Genomic DNA, 22535 nt, shown 5'->3' with positions numbered 1-22535 from the left:
CTGAAACCCTGTAATATTTTCCCTGAAATCAGTATCAGATCACAATCAGATCAGCCAGACTCCATCACTGTTAAAACCAAACAAAGTGTGGTGTACTCACATCTAGGAAACTGACATCAATATGCAGATCAATGTCCACATCATCAATTGCACCATATTCCCTACAGAAAAACAAAAATATCATGAACATTAAAATTCCCACCCTAAAATCACATTTATTAATGTCCTACTGGGTGATAGTGACTCACAGAATGTGCAAATCAAGCCTGAGCATCAAATAAATAATTCCTCTGCTCATCAGCCTCTTTTAGAGAGTTAGGCAGATTGGTGCATCTCAGGACAGCATCACATAGGCAAAAGGAAAATCACTGAACAATCTTATTGATCTTATACTTTATGATTAACAAAGGTGTAAATCAACTGGGACTAACGTTTCAGGGGTGGTTTCACCAATCTCATCCTAATTTATACACAAAACTGTGCGCATCGATAGTATTTTGAAAGAGCCCTATCTCATTTTATCTACAACAGAAAATGCTGTTTATTCTGTTTCCACTGAACAAACTGCAAAATCTTGATCATTTGGGATGTGTGGTGGGTTGACATCATTGCAGATACCTTATTTTATGTCTTATCTTATATGCAGATATCTTTAACTATATTTTGGCTACTTCAAAACTGAATTACAGATATTTGTAATTATCATTCTTAGTCAAATCGTAACTGCAGGTATATTTAATTAGATATAGATATATATAGATATATAGATAGATGGGTAGATAGATAGACGTGTGCGTGTGTGGGTGGGTGGGGGGGGGGGGGTCTAACATTTCTGACAGTAAAACAAGCAAATGTAAATAAATAAATAAATAAATGTTAGAACACTTTTGTCACACAGGGCTTACCTGAGAGATACTGCATGAGGTCCGTACAAATCTCTCACAGCCTGAAGATCAGCCTCCAAGAGGGGATGCTTGTGGAGTTCATCATCAAAGTTCACCTATCAAAGAGACAAAAAGCAGAGTTGATATGCTAACCTATGCCAGTGGGGAATAGGTCAGCACTCGTATTTCGAACAATGAGGTAAAGTGGTGGAACACCACTTCATGAAAGTTAGCACCACTGCAAAATAAAATGTATAATCAAACCTAAAACTAAAAAAAAAAGTATAGTCAAGTGTTTTAGAAGTAATGATTATATTATTATCAAAAATGTAGAATGTAGAACCACAACTTGAATCATAACTCAGGACCAAACAGCTATAGATTTTGGAAAAATGTAATATTGTTGCCCAAAAGCACCTCAGCTGCACAAAAATCACAGAGAAGTGTCATTTTGTGTTGTAATAGGATAAAAAAAAAAAGTTTCAAAATATTTTCAATTGGTAAATAAACTGACTTACAATGTCCCATAAAGTAAAATGTCAAACAAAACTGGTTAAAAAGAGCATTAGAGAACAAAGCCACATAAATGCTACAGACCAGAATAATAGAAGTTATAAATCCTATTCCTATAGTGCCAGACAGGCCAATGACAAATTGTGAAGAGAAGTAACTCTCTCTTCAACCCCTTAAATAAAGACTTTGCCTTAATTTTGATGAAAACTTTCCCATTTTTAAGATTTAGCTGGCTAAGCTGCTATACTGTCAACACAATTCATAAAACTCACTATAAGGCTATGTGCACAAGAAAGAGAAAATTCACATCCATGGAAAAAGTTAGATTTATAAAACCATGTGTGGATGCAAGTCCATGCAATTTCCCATTTATGACTCACAGTGAACTTGAAATTATGTGCATGTGCACAAGCATCATACTCAGCCCTGTGAACTCCCTCAGTTAACCACAGAAGGTCAATGAATTGTGAATATGCATAAATCTCCTTTTCATTCCAATGTCCAGAAGAAAAAACTGAGAAATCTGAGCACAAACATATAATGTAGTTCAAAGAGTTTGAAATTTTTTGCAGAGGTTGAGGCCAGACAGGCGACAGATCTTGTATGACTAAGAAAAGACATTTTATGGAGTGGCAGCATATCACCACAGCAGCCAAAAGTGCAAGCTAAGAGCCAGACAGTGTCAGAATAAAAACAAACAAACAAACAAAAACAAGTAAACAAAAAGACAAGTCTGTGTTTGGTGAGCATTTGTAAAGGAACTAGTATGGTATTGTTTCTCTGGCTCAACCTCTCTAAGGATGAGCCCAATTCAGCACACAGGTCCAAAAGAACTCGGTGACCCCTAAACACCGGCTTCATTCTGGCTCTCCCTTTTGCGTGATCCTACAGTGGCACTAAAGCAGCCACTGCACATCATTATGCGCCATCACCACCAGCCCTTATATAACCCTGTGTCTATCAGTATAATTGCTTAACAGAATTAATTTATCATAATTACATGAGACAAATTAGGCCTCCACTAAAAGACTGTGATTCACTTGACTGAGATTAGATTCACATCACAGGAGCCACTGATGAACTGTAGGTAAGTTCTAGACAAACAACTGGCTATCTAAATCACCAAAAGCATATTTAGTTGTAGACATTCTTTTGGCACAGAATGTTCTTATTAAGGGGCTTTCTAATTTGATCTGGAGTAGAGATGCAAATGAGCCGAGTGTTAAGACCACTCAATGTCACCATTTCCCTCCATCCCAAAAATGCATGGGTCAAGGTGTGCACATTCTAACATCAACTTTTTTTTTTTCATGAATCCAGAAATCTGTGTAAAGAGAGGCATAAGCCTTTTTAGGGCTTTTTGCATATAAATTTATAAATGAAGCTGCCCATATCCTGAACTGACTTACTGCACCTGTGTTCACCCTTCGGATCGCAGTCGTAGAGTGGGCCAGACTCCCCAACCTGAGAGTTAGCACTTTGCTGTCATCTTCTATGTATTTTCTTTTTTTCAGACATATAAGGTTTATTTATTTACCTGACATGTTTCGGCGTTTGACTTCCGCCTTCATCAGAGTGTCACTGGGTGTTGGTGTGACGCATCTTTATCAGCTGTTGTTTTTTGGAAGGCGTGACCAACCTGTCAGATTTTGACAGGTCGGTCACACCTTCTGCTGACCGCATGTTTTTGTTGTGTTCTTGTGTCTTTTGAGTTTCCTTTTTTCCTTATGGCAAAAGAGGACTACTTTGAATATACAGTTTGAAATTAGTGGTTTTATTTTGATAGCTTGGGAAGTAGCCCTGAGACCAACATCCTACTGTATGGTCAGGTCAGGAGGCTGCTCCATTCTTATGTATTGTGTGTGTGTCTGTCTGTCTCTCTCTCTCTCTCTCTCTCTCTCTCTCTCACTCTCTCTCACTCTCTCCCTCTGTGAAATATAGTTTCACAGCTCCTCTCTCTGGCCTTTCTCGCGGAGCTCTGGCAGCACGGTTTGTTTAGCCAATCAGAAGAGAGAATCAGCCCCTCTCCACTGATTGGCTGTTTTCTGAGTGACATATGGTCGGGCCAATCAACCAACCACCAAACAATAGAGCGAGAGAAAAACGGAGCTAACAAGATACAGTAACTATTTGAAAACTTGTCGAAAGCGAGTTATCATCTTATGTAAGATTGTCATGGCTACCGCCGAGCGTGATGTTATACAACCATACGTACTTGAGCCCCACTCTGATCCCGAACCACAGACGAAGCCAGCATTGTACTGCTATGGTGATGGCGACGCACATGGACGCAGCAGCCCCTCCAGGGATCAGCGGGAGTGAATGTTTGAAATGTTTTGCTTAACCCAGACGCTCAGGGTGCATAACCTACAGTCGAGAGACTTTACTAAACATCAGGGTAAAGCATGCTGCAAGAACTGAGGCACTCTGCTTTGATGTGGACATACTATGCCAGCACGGGATTTTACCTGCGTCTACACCGGCCGTCACCAGGGAGAGGAGGAAGCACAAGCGGTGCGAATGTAAACAAAGGAGGGGGAAGAGAGCTGGGATCCACGCTAGGCTGACTTTACCCATCACTCGGGGATCCCAAGTGAGAAACGTTATCCCATTTTGTGTGCACTACTGCTGTATGTGCAGCTAAATGACAATAAAGCTTGATTTGATTTGATTGTGTCGGGTTGATAAAACAGACGGTGCTGAAATGAGCTTGGTAGCTTGTTGGTCGGGGTGTTGAAGCTAACTGGCTGAGCTCGCTAGCTTAGTAGCTTGTAGCCCGAGGAGCGTCAACAAACTGAGTTGGCTGGCCTGAGAGTTGGTTGCCTGGGGAGGGAAGGCGGGCTGTGGGCGGAGGCACTGACGCTATAACCCAGAATGACGTATTAAAACTCCAGGGAGTGAAATCCGCTCGTTTTACCGGGACAGTTTCAAAAAACGGCTGTGTGCACTTCTCCAGTTATCATACGCGAAATGCATGGCACAGTATTTATGTGGCCCCAAGACCTTCCCTATCACGCAAAAACAATGAAAATTTCATTTTTCAGGCCATGAGGCCTTTAAGGAAAGTTGAAAGAGGAGAAAATGTAGCAGGGGATGTCATTCATTAATAACGGAGAGAAGGGTGGCTCGTCTTTGAAAGATAAGCTTTCAGTCCACAATGCAAGACAATGGGGAGAGAAGTTCAAAGATCATTCAGCCATTGTGAAGCCATTAGGAGAAGAGTGGAACCTGAAATATGCTCACATTCCTTAAGATTTTTCATCACGGCCTTGACTCACGTCTCCTCTATGACTCTTTGGTGAAAGGTGGCAGGGGAAATGAGAACGTGTGAGGAAAGGAGGAAGTGAGTGAACCATATCCTGTGAACTGCCCTGTGAAATGTCTGCACATGTGCCATGGTGAAGGCAATTTAACAAAGTGTAATTCATCTAAACTATGCCCGAGGTGGAATACTCAAATGGAAGTTCTTAAACCTAAAATAAGTATGTTAAGTTAATGTCTATCATTAACACAATATGCGTGGCATTGATCAAGCAGCATATGTGGCATCTCAGTAGAAATGTGGAAATGAACTATTTTTCTGCTTTTTATACCCCTAAGTTATAATATCAGTTGTAAGAACATAATGTGTACAATTGACCATGAAAGGCTTCTAATGAGGTTTGGGAAAAATGTAATACCGGCAAAGGAAAATTCCATGGCAACTGACACAAATGTAATTCACAAGAGAGAGAGAGAGAGAGAATGAGACACATCATTCAAACACACTCCTCTGTCCGTATAATCACATTCGGACGTTTTCAGTCTTATGACAGCTCAGTTATATGCCTAGGGGCAAAATTTAATATTCTACAACTCAGAGTTGTCAGCAGATGACCACTTAGGCGAACACTTAACAAAAGGCCAAGATTCAAAACTATTATTATTTCTAAATTATGTCGAATAATAGCTTGGTCTACTTACAATTGTTTTTGTTTGTTTCTTTCTTTTGAAGCAGGGGATGTCTATCATTGTACAGCCATGCATAGGCACATCAAGGAATTTCGTCGACTCCTTAATAATGCCAACAAATTTTTGGATGCCCTGTTATCATGCATTCCAAGATGGGAAAATGGAGGATAACATTCATTCTGACTAAATGGAATGTAACAAGTGGTCTGCAGGTATGGAACTGTAGCTAGGCAAATATTAAGGTGTAGAATTGGACCATGGCATAGAGTTACTGGATTTTAACCAAAGCCTATCAACACGCTTACTAATTACTCTCTTGATTACAAATTACTTAAGTTTTGTGTTACTTTCTAAAACCCAACTCGTTTCTCAATATTATTGATCTAATGTTAAGCGCAGTTGGATGACAGTTCGAATGAAATAGCAATACCTTCCTAAGTGGTAAGTAGTTTCTGTGCCTTTGTGTCTTTTTGTGTATGCATTACAATATAATATTACTGCTTAACTGGAAAAAGAGGGGAAAACAACTGGCTTGTGTTTTTACATTTACAAAAACGGACTTAGAAGGCTCACAGAACCCTTGCACTGCAACGGAAATGGAAAAAAAAATAAAGCATCAAGAGGGTGGTGTACATGTCTAGAAACATTTCATATATGTGCCTAATTGTCATCTTCTATTTTTTTTTCCACTTTCAAGTTGACTCCACAACTTATTCCACAGCTGCCATCTTTCTCTCCAAGAAATACCTTGGGTAAAGTCACGATCATCTTTACCGTTGCAAACACATCACAGCTTCAGTGGTTGTTCAGCCTCAGATAGAGTTGTGATTTAGGAGACATATTTTCACAAGTACAAGTTTCCTATGCACCAGAACATTTAGCAAATGCTAGTGTCCAAAGCAACTTACAGCAACTACATTTTGTCAATACTTGTCAAACCAATACAACAGTCAACAATGTATGATAAATTTCAGAACAAAATAAAAACATTAGGGCTATGACTTTGAACCCAAGTACATTTACTGCAAATCATAATCTAAAATATACAATACAATAAGCTTAAAGTCCATCAACAAACCAAGAAGAGAGCAAATGAGTTTGTCTTAATGAATTTACAATAACAACTCAACATCGGGGCATATGAAGTCAGTAAGGGTAGCATTCATTTAAATGAAAAAACTTTGTTTCCAGTAGCCAAAGACCTCATGAAATATTAAATATGCTAAATGTTTAACAAGCTCACTATTGTGTACACATCTGCAATAAAATCATGAGTTCACTCTCAGGTGCAGATCAGTTCCACACTTAACATCGGAACATATCAGCGGAATGGTTCAAAAAGTAGATTAACTCATTTACATGACTCGTGGAAAGGGCATGATCTAGTGGTAATTACCATAAGCCAACAAATTATTAAGAGTTGGCACCAGTATCAGCTGTTACCACTCACCTGGGTATATACAAAATTAAGCAGTGATGAGGTTAGGGAGACAGAAATGTTTGTCCCTTCTGTTGTAGCTTACAATCTTTTACCGTTGGTTGCTATTATCTCAGAATTAGAATATGCTTATTCCAGTGCTACACTTGGACAGAGAATCAGCAAAATGAGTAAAACATAAAATACCTAAATACTGCAACAATCATAAGTATTGCCAATAGAATCTTAATTTATCACATTTTAAATACTGCCTGTTCTAAAGAAAATACCCAGAAAATAGATGACAGATTCATGATTCAGGTTAGCAGATGGGGAAAAGCACAAAACATGTTATTATAAAATAGGGATTGTGCGATGAATAGTATCTCGTCATGCTGTTGAAGGGTGGAGGCTGTTTCTTACCTGACCTCCATAGTAGAACTCCTCAGAGTCATTGTCCCCCTCAGAATCTTCTTCTATGGCATAATGACACTGAATAAATACAAGAAGAGTTAGTGCAGATCCAGCTCAACCAAAGTGTTTCAACTTCCTTCATGTTTGTAAGAGAAATACATTCACAACAACAGTACAACAGAAGATTTGTGGATTTGTCCAAAGGTACTTACAGAGATCATGTATTCTTTCAACATAACAGTCATGCAATTTCTGTCAATAAACTGCCAATCTTACCTGGTTTTTGTCTATTGGAAGTTTTGATCTGAGAGACAGGCAGCTGGTGGCATCGTTATTCAGCCTTATCTCTGTTGAAAACCCAAAGTGAGGCAAGTCAATTCAAAATAGCAAAACTCATAGCCTAGATTTTGCATAAGAAAGTTTTCGTGCAAGACAAAGAACATTTGCTGGCATTAGGAAACAGATGCTTAAATGGCAGAAAACTAATGACATTTTTTAAGTCTTAGATGATATGCATCCTCAAAATTGGCAAGCTGATATAAATATCATCTGTTGTAGAATTTGTACAGTAATCTTTAACAAATAAAAAAAAATAAATTTAACAACAAAATCAATAATAATAATTATAATAATACAATCTTTTTTTTGTTTTTATCATTCTTGCTAATGAATTAAACAGTAATTCAATGATAGAAATCATTTAGGCCTAATCAACATAGAAATGTTTTATTTTAAGTAAAATACAGAGGACGAGCCTTCCGACACTTTGTATGCTAATCTTGTAGCTGTCACTAAAATATGCAGGTGCTATTGTTTAAAAGTCACGGCTCAGCCACGGACATTTTGTTGGGTAAAATGATCAACATTAATTTTGTTGAAGGGAAGTTTGCTGGGGTTAATGATTCAATCAAATTCAATTAAATGACATATTCCCAGAGCTAGCTACAAAGTACACTTAAATTACAAGTTTGTTTATATTTTGTTTTATGTGTATGAGAGACTTTTATATTGCATTTACATTTATAACACATTTTTACAGTAAGGTCAGTCAGGTCCACAAAATACACATCTTAAGCCTAGAACTGAGATACATATATTCTGACATTTTATACACACACACACACACACACACACACACACACACACACACACACACGTATTAGAGGCGGGCTTCATCTGGGATTTCAGATATACTAATACGATATAGCATTTCAGACAAGAAATGCAATGTTCTGAACTTATTAATTGTTCTAGCTGTTATTATTTGTCTGTCTATACCTACTTGGTCATCAGATCCACATTACTATTGATCTCCTGTGTGTAACACACAACTTAGTGCAAAAGCTTACCTGTTGCAATTCGATGAAAAATGACAGGAATTGGATCAGTTGTGATTAAAACTTCATCATCATTTTCAGAGTTTGATACATATGTGTTGTCTGAAACAAAATCAGGGAATAGAAAATCATTCCAATAAGTATAAAAAATATGATAATGACTCAAGGTAGCTAACCAAGGCATTACATAATGATTTAACTCACGCATAATGACAAATAATCCAGCAGGTAGCCTATACATTTACATAAATTTTTATAGTTTGGAAAAAAAAAAAACCTATCAAAAATGTTATAAAACAAAGACAAATACAACATTTTTCTCTTACATATTTTTTCATCTGTTTTGATTCATTATTTTGTTCACAAATCACTGCTGTAATTCATTTACTGTAATGAGTTAATGAGGTCTCTCAATCAAACAACATGAACACTGTAGCCAAGTACAGATTACAATATGGTCTTAGCAAATTTAGGCAGGGAACAGTTTTGCACATGAATGTGCAACAACAATATTTTTTTCTTCAGATTCCATGCCTTAATTATTGACAGTGAGGATGTGCATACAGGAGGAAATGCAGCATTTCTCAGTAGACAGTAGACTATCTCAAAGAAAAATGAAAATCTGTAATATTTTATTTTTCACTAGGCTAATTCTTGTGTGTCATGTGTATGTAACATAGGAGATGGGATATATGGGACATTTACTGGTAACTGCTCCCACTTGTGTGCTACAAACATTTGGTCTAACACTGTGACATATTAACCAGGACACAGTTCTTTTAAAAATTATTATTATTAATTAGGTTGTTATAAACAGTTAGGGTGTTATAAACAGTTATTAACAAATTATACCAGTTTTGATACATCAATGCAGATACCAAGGATGGCTGACTGATAAAGGCACAAGATAAAGTAAGCTAAGAAACTGGCAAGATCTGAGATTTAACAGAATAATTGCAGTGCAGCATTGACTTGAACTTGCCAAATAGGAAGCCTGCATCGATGTGTGAAAACTGTTATAACTTGTTTATAATTGTTAATTAATGATTTATAATGTTTTTATGAAGCATTCATAAACCCTCTATAAAGGTAGTCTTATTGTAAAGTGGTACTGAAATGCCTATTAGAAATCATAATGATTTGCCTAAAAGAGGCTTCCACATGTTCAAAATGACTGAACTCTAAGCTTGGAAAGAATCTTAGCCATATTAAGAATTTATTTAGCTCATGAGGTATCACCTAAATTTAGAATTCAAAGAAGAACTACAAATTATTAGTAGAAGTTCCATGGATGTAAGATCATTAATAAATAAGTTCTTCAAGTATCAAAAATTCATACAGCACATGCCATTGTGTACTCCATCACGTTTTCTTATAGCAAAGCCTCTTTGAAATGGTCCTGACTACTATAAAAATGTGAGTAATATTCAGTGGATATTTTGTACCACACAGGACATATCCTAAAATAGCATTCTTGACACTGTAGCAACATACCACTGAATGAAATTAGATCTGAAAGAAAAGCAGAACTTCATTTAGCAGCAAAGTAGGGCTGTTTTTCAAAATGAGAGCATATTTCAATGGCTGTTAACTGTTTAGAGCACGGATACTCAAAGTCCGGCCACCAGCACATTAATGGTTACCCCCAAACTATCCAAAAGCCAATCAAATCCCAAATAACACGTGTAGAAGTAACTGCAGTACCAGGGTTTCTCACAAGCATTTCAATGTAACTTGCCGCCAGTTTAAGCTCGACCACTAAAGATTTCATATTGCTAAAGTTATAAAACTGATCTGAATTGACCATTGACTGACAAACTCAGATAGTTAACACTGGTGTAGTACAATGGTATATTTCCCTAGTAACAGGTAGTTTCCACTGAACCCTCCTCCCAACTCCCCAACCTCAAAAGAGAAACTAAGTGTAGTCATATCATGATATTTCATAGTTAGACAAGAGAGATAAATGACTGTGATATTTCTTGTTTTAGGCATGTAGTTGAGAAAAAAATAACATTTTGTTTTCTATATCATTAATCCTTCTCAAGTGAACTGCATCTCATTTTTTTTTTTTTCCAATTACATTTTCAAGCTCAAATTACTGTTGGTAATACTATTTCACTGTTACATCTGCAAAGATCTAGAAACTTATGCACTTCCTGTATCACTCCATGCCAGAAGATTTGGCCACCTCCACTCCCTTCGATCAAACTCAATTCACGTGAGGATTAAGTAAGGGGATGCCATCCTATTTGTTGTAAACTTGTGGACATGTAAAGCCCTAAAATAATAAGCCTGGTCATGTTTGCTTTGCTCTGTCCTGATTAGCTGTCATATTAATCATATGAGAACAGAGAACACACTGCTGAAGAATCAAAAGAGGTCTGTAAAACATTTTGCCTTGCTCTGCTAGGCAGACACTAATCTCTAGCCTTTTTTTTTTTTTTTTTTTTTTTTTGGTCAACAGGTGTAAAATATACGGTAACAACCCAACCCCCTGCACTACAGCTGGTAAATGCCATACACCTGCATATACGCACCACTACACCAGTGACTGATACTACAATATGCATCTCTGGCTATTTTTAGGAAGGTAGGCGTAAATATACAGTAAATATATGCTAAATATATACACTATATCCCCATTGCTACAGTGGGTAGTGGGCCTGCAGTGCATACACCTCAGATCCACAACAAGCAAAACACGTATGTTATTAAGAAGGAAAAAAAAAAAAAAAAACAGTGATTGTTGCTATGTTAGAATTTATCTATTTTTCATCTGAAACAGTGCTGGAGACCTCTGAGCCCTGAAAATCTCAATACTGCTATCTTTGACATATGATTAGAATAAATGGTATGTTATGATGTTGCATGTGTTGTACAAGCAGGATACATGATTCTGAGTTTGATGGCATGTAGAGGAATTTTTACAGATCAAACTGGCATAAAAAATGAACGGCAGAACTATTTTCTTGTTCAGCCAAATCTCTCTGTGCTGGCCCTCTGTTATAACAGTGGCTGCCTGGGAGGTACATTAAACATAGGGCTGAACGATTAATTGCATTTGCGATAATACCGCGATATGATAAAACGCGATTTCCTAACCGCAACTTGCACAATTATAAGTTGGTCACGAGACGCGAGCTGCAGCGAGTGGAGATCTCAGCCACACCAACTTTTCATCCTGCCCACCTGTTGCGCAATGGCCTCTGGCTCAATGGAGCAGTCAGAAACTGACACAAGTGAGACTTTAGTCTCGAAGAGGAACAGCACGTCGGTGGTGTGGAATTATTTTGGTTTCAAAAAAGATGTTGCGCAGCGGCAGGTGTTGTGCTGCAGAACATGCCGTGCTACCATTGCTACTTCACGGGGTAACACTTTCAAACATTTCGGTCAGTGATCCCGTCTTGAGGTATTTGGCTTGCCAGGCGCACTGGTGCTCTGCATTTTGGCCAGACAACTGTCATGGTTTTGTGGTATTTTTTTAAGTGCTGGAACAAGTTCGTAGTGTTATCCTGTGAAGTAGCAACGGTAGCACGACGTCATTATAAATCAATGTAGTTCAAATACATTCATCATGTCTTCCTTTTAACTAAAAAACGTCCTTTTAATCAGACATGGGATGTTTATTTACCTTGACAGTTTCGGAGGTAACTTCCTCCTTCTTCAGAAAGGTCCAACTGACAGCCGGAGCGGCACCTGTCAGATCTGGCAGACCGGGTGACCGGGTGGCCGCACACCGCGCGGTGCCGCGGCCAGTGCCGGCCAGCACCAGGTCTGCCGGATCTCCTCACACAGACTGGTGTACTGTCATTATAAACCGACTTTTGTTTATACGCGGTTGCAGCAGCACAACGGACAGTGACACAGACAACATGGTTGATTATTGATTGCGCAACGCGGCCATTCGCCGGTAATCAAGCTGCGCACATTAAACAATTTTGCAGAGGCAGGAGGAAAGTTGCATGATTTACGTCCGTGCACTGCGTGCGTGACCGTGCATGTGCTCGTGTATGCGCCCGTACCGCGCTGAAGCACACCCCCTCCAACCGTGCCAGAGCGGGGGAAGTGTACTGTATTCAAGCACGATACGGAGCGATCACACTGGTCAAAGGATCCGGATTTTAGGGGCAATCGTGCTTGGGCGCGGATCAAACTTGCCAGTGTGAGTGGCCTCTGAGTGAGGCAGATGTGTCAGGCGCTGAACACCTTGTGAAGGCCCTCAAGCCAATGAAATTGGCCACCACTACAATGTCTGAGGAGAGCATGCCTACTCTCTCCGTTATCGCCCCACTACATGCACAGCTCCTGGCCAGCTTCACCCCCGCACCAGAGGATGACCCGATGACCCGTGAAATCAAGCATGCCATCCAGGAAGATTTGAAGAAGAGATACACATCAACAAAAGAGAGGCACACACTCTACACAGCATCTGCCCATGATCCCCGCTTTAAAACTCTTCCACTCCTTTCAGAGGATGAAAGATTGTATACATACAGCAGAGTGACTACAGAGGCTGCATCCCTCGAGGTAGTCTCTCCTTTGATATAAATAATGCTACTAATTTATTTGTATCTGATTGATAAAATGCTTTGTATCAGAAAAATATGGCCAATGAAAAACTCAAAAAATGAATGCATTAGTTTCATAGTAAAATACGTTTTTGTTTCTTTTTATCAGACATACGTTAAGAGATGTTTATTTACCTTAACAGTTTCGGAGGTAACTTCCTCCTTCTTCAAAAGGCGTCCAACTGACAGCCGGAGCGGCATGTCAGCTGGCTGCTACATTCAACTGGGTGGCCGCGCACACCACCGTTATTGATTGCGCAACAAGGCCATTCGCCGGTAATCACTGCGCACCTTAAGCGATTTTGAAGAGGCAGGAGGAAAGTTGCATGACTTACGTCGTATCCACGTTCACGCGCTGCGTGCGTGACCGTGCATATGCTCGTGCATGAACGCCCGTACTGTGCTGGAGCACACCCCCTCCAACCGCGCCAGAGCGGGGGAAGTGTACTGTATTTAAGCACGGAACGGAGCGATCACACTAGTCAAATAATCCGTCTTTAGCACTGGGGGAAATGTAGTGACCTGCCTTCGCTCGTCTCTCAAGCCAGAAAAGGCTGAGAGACGAGCAGTTGACAGGCTGGTGTTTCTTGCCAAAAACCTGTAGGCCTAAGCCTAATGTCAGTGCCTTTTCTGTATAACCTGCAATTGTTTCCACTGAGTTGCACTTTGTGTTTGCACTCTGTAATTGCATATTTATTCAGTTAGCCCTTGGTAAATTTTAAATTCTTGGGTAATTATTTTTTTTTAATTAATCATTTAGTCTTATGTAAAGTTTCATTTTGCGCTGAAAACTGTTTTACATAGTTTGTTTAAAAGTAGTGCAATAAAAATACAGATGCTGTCCCTAACATGATGAATAATCGTGATGAATAATCATGATTACAATATTGATCAAAATAATCGTGATTAACATTTTGGCCATAATCGTGCAGCCCTAGTGTGAGTGGAGGTGGCTAAGTCCTCTGGCATGGAGTGATGCAGGAAGTGCAGAAGTTACTGCATCTTTCCAGATGGTTACAGCAGTAAAAATAGTATTATCAAGAGTAATTTGAGCAAAATTATCACCCGTGTGTGCACTCAGTAATGGTGTGTGCAATTTAACTGGGGAAAGCGATGCTTATAAAGTAATGTTAAACCGTCACTGAGTGGATTAAGGTGGTCATTTTTAAGAATATTAGCAGGGGTAGTCTACCTCAATGGCAGGAGGCTAACAGTTAGCAATTGGAGCATCCAGCCAGTATCCAACTCTCAGTAACAATGAGAAGAAGACAGAACCACTACTGTCCCACAGAACAGCTAGGGCAGGAAGTGGAAATATTACATATTTCAAAATGAGCAAACTATTCCTTTAATGACCCTTATACACAGTATACAGCAAGAAACAGTAATAGACATATAAACATACACAAGTAACAATTTCACCACAAGGAGACATTAATTAGTATGAATGAAAGATATGACAAAAATTGGACTACATCATACATACCAAGATTTATTCAAGTGAAAATAAATAATGGAAAACCTATTTAAAACCTTATTATCTTAGCCAACTCATTTATCTTACTTGCATTCTAGTCTTATTAAAAATACTTAAATAAATATTCAGAGGAGTCATTTTGTACCAATGACTGCAAAGCCTGCCTAACCCTTCCCTTCCTAACTATTGGGTTTCCAAACACGTTGCTAAATTTTCCATGACCTGACAGATTTGCTCTGATGTAAAATAATAAAGTGCAGCAAGGTTGCAGTGCTTACCTGGATAGTCATCGGAGACATGCACAGAATAAGAAATTCTGAGGGGGAAAAAAACGATACATATTATTACAGCAGGCCAAGGTATCATGTTACCTCCAAACCATTAATCCACTTCACTGCATTGAGTACATTGTTTATTGGGGAGAAAACAAGGCGTCAGTCCTGTTACCAGTTCATTATCACTCCCCTTGCTACAGTATACAAGCCTCAATGATATCATAGTTATATTAGCTACATTGGTTGCATGATTCAGCACTAGACCCACTAACATTTGCAAGCTACCATGATTCAACACATGGAGTGGATCAGCACACAGACATAACACAACGACATGACATGAGTTTTAATTATTCTGGATTAGGAGCCGAGGGGAGCATGGAGCACCTAATGAGGATATTTAGCTACCATGTGGACTAATATCACATTCAAAGAACTTTACAACAATCTACCAAAGTTAGATTTTGGTTTTCTAACAGGGTTGGGCAGTAATACAGTATCTTGCCGTAATTAGAGACAGCACAATGTCATTTCATTATTGTCATGTCACCATACCATTTCAGAAAAAAATGAGGGATGGCAACAAGCCCACATCAGTTAGCACCTCAAAAGAACGCAAGTGCTGGCAGTATTTGGAGTTTATGCCTAATGACAAGCAGGAGTCAGTGGATGTGTATGAAGCTGGGTGCAAAATTGTTGCACCACCCAACAAAGTTGCAGCATATGAAATACTTCATATTTACAAGCCAATCTCTAAATCAACCCCTTGTGAACGGCTGTGAGTAATGTTGCATCATAGTTCAACATTTTGCCCTGCAGATGCTGCACAAACAAGGCTACCACAAGAAAATGTAACAATATGAGCCATTCCAGAAGTAGAGTACCAACAGGAAAGCCTTCATTATCAACAACCAGGGGGGGTGTATGTATTTTGAAATGAAACAGGCTATCGAGAGAGTTATTTTCTTCATGGGTGTTAGTCTTCTACCACCCATGAAGAATGTCTTTAGGTAAAAGCACTTTGATATAGGATTTCACAAACTTTTAGCTGGCAGTAGTTATCCCAGTCAAAATGGGCAAGAACCGTTGGTCTCCAAGGTCCAGTGTATGTATAGGAGTGTTGGGATCCATTTGTAACACAACTAGCTACAAATTCAGTGTGTGGTATGTCATTTTTTTAAAGATTTTTTTGGCATTTCCACTTTATTTAACAGTCACAGTAAAGAGAGACAGGAAAGATAGAGGAGAGAGAAAGGACAACACACAGCAAAGGGCCTGAGGTCAGATTTGAACACTGCCACATTTGGACACTGCGATCAGGACTCGCCTTGGTATATAGTACACGCTCTTTTCCAGTGAGCCACCAGGGCGCCTCAGGCATGCCGTTTTGTTGCCACAATTTGGATATGAGCAAACACAAGCAATTGTTTTTGTTTTCTTTTTACTTTTTAACTTTTAGTTTAACTTTTTTAGTTGTACTGCAATGTAAAGATAATTGTGTTGGGTGTGGACTGGCCTTAGCCAAAGCTAATGGAGATCCAAATAAAGATAAAGATAAAGATACTAAGCTACACTTTCTGTACTCCAAAACAACAAACTCTTCCCAAGGACTCCTCTCTCCAACTCTCACGTTCCTACTGTTGTCTTCCTGCAACAACTCGCCTAACGCAAGATTTCAGAGCACAACCTCTACTTCGGTTAAACTTCTGTTAAGGTGGTACACAAGTCTATCTCTGTGGGGATCCTTTCCATAATGTTGTCAGACACTTATAGCAACCTGAACCTGCCAGTGACAAAAACAAGCACCTTTAGTGGTCATAATTGGATGGGGAAACTTGCTCTGTGTGATTACATTGCAGACTGCTGGCTGAATCGATCCAGCTCAATACTGGACCAATTCCAAAAAATTTTGTCCTTGTCAGTCATTTGGACCCCAAAAGGTAGGCCCATGTTGAAAAATATTGGGGTGGGGGTGGGGGTGGGGGTAAAACTTTGTATTGGTTAAACTGAAGCATCTCGTTCATGTACTATCTAATATGCTTATATGGAAATTGGTCAACAAGATGTTTCATCTCAACAAAGTACAGTGTTCAGCGCACCAAAGTTCCACAACAATAGTAATAGGCTCCATGAATTTGGATAAAAACCAGGCAACTTAGTTTGGCAGTGGTCGCCAAATATGCTTGTTTGCTCAGACCCTTGTGTATACAGTATGTGCAGAGTGTGAATGGTTTTATTGCACTCAGAGCAACACAATTTATGTGGCTGGCTGAAAAGGGAGAAGACTGCAGAGTCTGGCCAGATTTCAACCACACCATCTGTGCTGCTTTTAAGCAACGTGATCTACTGATTGACAAAGCACTAATTTCCCAAGAATATTCAACAGACCTTTGCCTTCCTTGGTTCAGTGGAACACATTAACAGAAGCATGGCCTTGGTTCTTGTTGCTTCCATCAGTGGAGCACCTCCTGTGGAGCTGGCTTAGCTAGCAGACCTCCTCATACTTTTAAACACAACAACCAAAAGCCATATTTCTTCCACATGATTAACGCTGATATTTTTAATTATCATTTTAAAGAGTGACCAAAACCCAAACCCAAATCCCTGAGAAGCCCGACCTCTAATGGTCAAAAGCACAGTGCGTGGTCTTGGGATGGCAGGTGAGAGCACCAACCTCTGGTTACTTGTTTATTGCATGTGCAATAGTCACACTGCAGGACACACAATGTCGAGTAGGCAAAATTAACTCAAGCATGTCATGCTACAACTCCAACCACTGTTGACAGGGAAAAATGGGGTAAGATAATCCAGGCAACAGCAACAGGTGTCAAAGGCTAAATTAGCTAATTGGCAACCACGGAATGTGAACAGAATTGCACCGCCCACACTTTTTTTGTAATTCTATCTATATCTTTAATTGTAATTCCACTACTGTAACGTCAGTATGTAGACCGCTATAAAAGCCATGTAATAAGCAACATAATCCACTGAGAGGCATTGGATTCTTTAACCTCCATCCGAGGAGCCCACCCTATTCTTTAATAATTGACTGCCTTGTTGGTGATTATCCTTCACTTAAAACTAATTTTCAATAAATTCACGAGAAAATTCAGCATCATGAAGCAGACAATGGATTTTCAGCTTCACAGCTTTCTCTCTCAGTGGTAACCCCTTAAGGGTTGTGAAGATACTCTCTGGAAAAAAAAAAAAAAAAGACATGAAGTGCCTTCACCAAAAGCTCAACAAGGTCGGTTTGGAAAGCAATAACTGATGTTTTCTTGTGTTCTTGTGTGAGTAGCCTGTCAAAGTGTAGTGGACAGTTGTTCCTGTTCTGGCCTTTAAGCTTCCCCACTCTCCTAATTGGAATCTTCCTGTAGTCCCAACTCCTACTGTACAGTCCTCTTCAAACCCTCTTCGATTTCTTCCCCCTAAGCTTGTGTTTATTCCTTCATCCATTAAGCCTTCCCCCTGCTGTCTGGTCTGTTACTTCACCATCCTTATCCCTAACTATGATGCCCAAATTTGAGAAACTGAGTTTGCCCATCAGTTTCCATGGGCAGTTTGCTGTACTGTAGGATTCTGAAAAAAATCTGAAAGTGTGCTATTATAGTTTAATTTCTTATCAATCTCACATCAGACAGACCTAATTGACCACTTTAGGAAATCACTGAGTCCTCTTTATCCCCCCTCTGCTTTACAGAAACACAGCAAACCAGTAAACTTGCCATTATCCAAAATGCATCAACCTAGTCATTTAATTTCATCCTGTATCCCATGCAACTTGGTCACAAATAACTATCAGCAGTTGTGTCACTAAAGATGATGCCACACTAAAACTACAGAAGAAGTTGTGAATGTAGTGTTACCCTTAGAATGATTCTGTCGGGACATTCATTTAACTGGGAAAAATGCTCTTTAGACTCGAATTGTCATTGTTTCCCCTGTGGGGCAGCATAACCTGAAATTCTTCTGCCCAAATTTGTTCACACACAGACACACACTCACTCACTCACTCACACACACACACACACACAAACACACACACAAACACACACACACACACACACACACACACACACACACACACACACACACACACACCAAAAATAATTTCACTCCTTTCTCATCATGTTGTATCCACAGATGATTGTTAAGACAGGGTATGGTGTCATATCAAAAACATCGCCATAAACCTTAGTGAGGTGTGGTTAGCACAGGCCCTAAAAATGGCTATGCCTATAAATACAAATGGGTGTGATTCATATATCACCTCTAATGCCACCGTCCTTCTATAGCTACAAGATCATTACATTATACTGTCTGCATTTTGCAATTTGAATTATAATACCAATGTTTTTTGTTGTTTAGTCTATGCCGATTGTCTAGGCTGCTCCAGTACAGCTGAAAATATCAGGGCTCATTTTAAATCATAAAAGGGGATTCATTTCAGCATGCTGCAGGACGCTCAAACAGAAAAAAAGCAGGAATCACAAAGGGGGATTCTTTTCAACCGTCCGTTGATTTTTAACTCGCCACAAGCCATGATCTCAGCTACCCAGGAAATGTGCAACTTCCCTGTTTGACACAATCAGCACATGATGGTGGTAGTGTGAAGCTGCCTAGAACACGCCCTACAGACGTGCTCTCCATATGTACTGCTTCGGGCTGGCAGCCTGTATTAAACACCCAGAACTGTTCTCTGTTCTCAACATACTGCATACAGCAAACTTAAAAATGAGCAGGGACACCAAGTCAACAATTATAGACCATGCTCTCATAGGACACAATCCCACAACTAACCTGGCTTTCAAACAAAGAGCCACTGCTGCTGATTCACAACTGTCTGATGCTATTAATACCCTTTGTTCTCTAAAGGCCTTCTGAATAGTCTCTTCTTTCCAATTATTTGGAATTTGGTGGGTGCAAATCATCCTGTACTGTACGTAGGCTGTATCTTTAGTAATAGAATAGTGTAGTATCATGTTCATATGCAATAGGCAGGTGAAAGAAGACACCGAAATTTTTGGTCATTACTTACTGAACTGGAACCTATACTAAAGGTTCCAATCCCATGAACTTCTTTGTTTCATTTACACTGATGAACACACACACACACACACACACACACACACACACACACACACACACACACACACACACACACACACACACAAGCAAACACATGCACACTATTCATATCCTCCTGAAATAAAGAGCTATGAATAACGAAGCAGCTCTTGCTACCACAGCCGTGCAAAAGATGAGGTCTAGAAAACAAGGCTTCCTCTTATGAGAAAGGCAGTAAATCCCTGTGGGAGTGACGAAGTAGCTAACTAACCATCATGTGTTATCTAGGAATATGTGTGGCTCCACTAAGCAATTGCTGCATTTCCTCGGTACTCATTTAAAATGAATACTTTCTGATACAAAGGCATGCCTGAAGGAAAGAATCTTGACAGGATGTCTGTCAGAAGGCTTCCAGCAAGTAAACATGGAGCACAAGCATATCTCTTTCCAGTGCCAAAGCATTCAACTCACATGAAAAAAGACCCTTAAAAGACCATACCAGTGATTTTTAACATTTGGCCTCTTTACTACAATTTATGCACATTTTACATTGCAACAAACCATTCTGCAAATCATGCAGGGGTACTAAAGATTTCACAACACATAATCAAAATCCCTTGATTTTCAAATTATAACTACCTATAATGTTCTGCTGCTGTGACTAAAAAAAAAAAAAAAAAAAAAAAAAAAAAAACACCATTCATAAACCACAGAACTGATAATTGGCTGTGTAAAACACACATTTCCCTGGGGACTATTTTCCAGCGGACAGACCGTTTCACTCCGCCCCAATTTCAAGTCAGAGAAACACAACAGTCCTGCTGCTTTTAGGAAAACTAATATGGATGAAAATATTATGGTGATGGCATACTGGTATGAAGAAAGTTTTAAGTGCCTCAAGCTTCATTTTCATATCGTAGTGGAATGAATGGAAACTAATGGCTGGATAAAAGGGAGGAAAATGATATCAGACTTCTAAAACAGCACTGCTTGCTTCAGGAAAAGATCAGCAGAAAGGTGAAGTTTATACATTTTGTACAAAAAAACACTCATACGATCCTTTAACTGGTTTGAACTTTTGAATGCACAGCATTTTGAAAGATGTGCACAACTGCCATGTGCAATCTATGAAGGTTGCAAGGTGTGCTTTTATTGTAAGTGTCTTGTAAAATATGGCACAAATGCTGCCTTTCTATAAAGATTGCAATAAGCAGATGGGACAGAATTAAACTGGACAGTGAAATGGGTTACAGCATAAGGAATAAAATTAAAACAACTGTTAATGGGCACTGCCTCATACTGTTATCTGTGTTTTCATAATGGAATATTATAGCTCTGTGGGAAGGCAATGTAGTCCTACTGTTCTTAACTTAATGATACTGTACTAATAGATAGATAGATAGATAGATAGATAGATAGATAGATACCTTTTTGGTCCTTTAGAGTATGTGAATGTGAACGTGGCGTCAGAGTATCGGAAATCTGGAAGAGAGACAACATTGACAGGTCAGGCCAAATTAAGAGAAGTTGATGTCTGGGGTGGATGGCAAGAGCACAAGAAGTACTCAACAAGTGCAGTTTCCATGGCAACATCACAAGGCCTATGCAAAAGGGGCAGAATACTGAAGACATAACAACATACATTATCCACCATGCAGGAGATTTGGGTTTCACTTAGGAGCACACAGAATTACTAAAAGGCTGCCATGCAATGCAGCTGTGTAATATAGCTTCTAGCTAACGGTCTGTTTCAAAGGTCAGACTCAGCAGCATTGCTAATCAATATTTAGGCTCACACCCACAGCAATTCATCATTATCTCACAAAATGCTTCATTTTAACCTAAAGTAGGTATAAACCTCCTATAAATGGGATGTTGTTCAGGTTCGTAGGAAACTCGTCATGTTTTTTTCCATGGCACGGCCTCGATATGATGACAGCTATGTCGGTTGGAAAATGTCAGTTATGCTAGCATACCGGTCAGCGTGAGGAAACTCACCGGAGAAAAGGCAGTCTTTCTCTGCCTTACACCTTTCAATAACAATGTCGACGTCTTGTTGTATTCGCTCCTGCCTTGAACACATCCCCATCAAATAAAACCCGCTGGAACAGCTGCTTGTGCTTCTTCTTCCTCTTCCTCCTCGGCTCAGACAACAGACAGTGTAATCCTACAGCGGGGCTGGGAGGCTGCTGCGGGCTGCTCGGACCAGCTGGGTGCTCACTAGCATTCCGTGCGAAGGTGGTGGCTCCTCTGCTCGCGAGCTTCCCTCCAGCCGTCTGCTCAACAACAATGGCGATGGGGTTGGTCTTAAAGAGAAACAGGCCTGTCTGACAGGAAACCACACACCTACTGCCTACCCGGGGCTGCTGCCGTGGCTGCTGGGAACGGGAGTTTATTTTCACTTTCCATTCTGACGAACCTGTAAAAAGGTTACATTTTCCTGACAGCGTTGTGTGGGTTGGAAAAAATGACTGCTTAAGTAGTGGAAACAACTACTTCTGCGGTTGTAAACAGTAATTAAATGTAATAAACAGTAGGGCTGAACGGCTTATCGTTATCGTTATTTATATATGAGCATGCGAGATAATATCTCAAAAGGAAACGATATGGACTATATCAGACTGAGGGT

At 39.6% G+C, this 22535-nt stretch overlaps 1 protein-coding gene across 1 annotated transcript in view; it reads right to left on the bottom strand.

Moving 5' to 3' along the window:
* Window positions 1-22177, bottom strand: part of parp8 (poly (ADP-ribose) polymerase family, member 8) — a 53160-nt gene extending 30983 nt beyond the window's left edge. The window contains exons 1-8 of the mRNA XM_030060110.1: window positions 21905-22177; window positions 21334-21388; window positions 14843-14880; window positions 8529-8618; window positions 7456-7526; window positions 7189-7257; window positions 906-1000; window positions 101-161 (exon numbers count right to left, since the gene is read on the bottom strand). Of these exons, the coding sequence (XP_029915970.1) occupies window positions 101-161; window positions 906-1000; window positions 7189-7257; window positions 7456-7526; window positions 8529-8618; window positions 14843-14880; window positions 21334-21388; window positions 21905-21995 (570 nt within the window). The 5' untranslated portion in view covers window positions 21996-22177. The remainder of the gene's footprint in view (window positions 1-100; window positions 162-905; window positions 1001-7188; window positions 7258-7455; window positions 7527-8528; window positions 8619-14842; window positions 14881-21333; window positions 21389-21904) is intronic.
* Window positions 22178-22535: the final 358 nt, after the last annotated feature.

The sequence above is a fragment of the Myripristis murdjan genome, chromosome 9 (genome assembly GCF_902150065.1).
Source record: "Myripristis murdjan chromosome 9, fMyrMur1.1, whole genome shotgun sequence".
Lineage (NCBI taxonomy): Eukaryota > Metazoa > Chordata > Actinopteri > Holocentriformes > Holocentridae > Myripristis > Myripristis murdjan.
The sequence above is the reverse complement of the archived record's forward strand: the minus strand, read 5'-3'. Positions and strand labels throughout refer to the sequence as shown.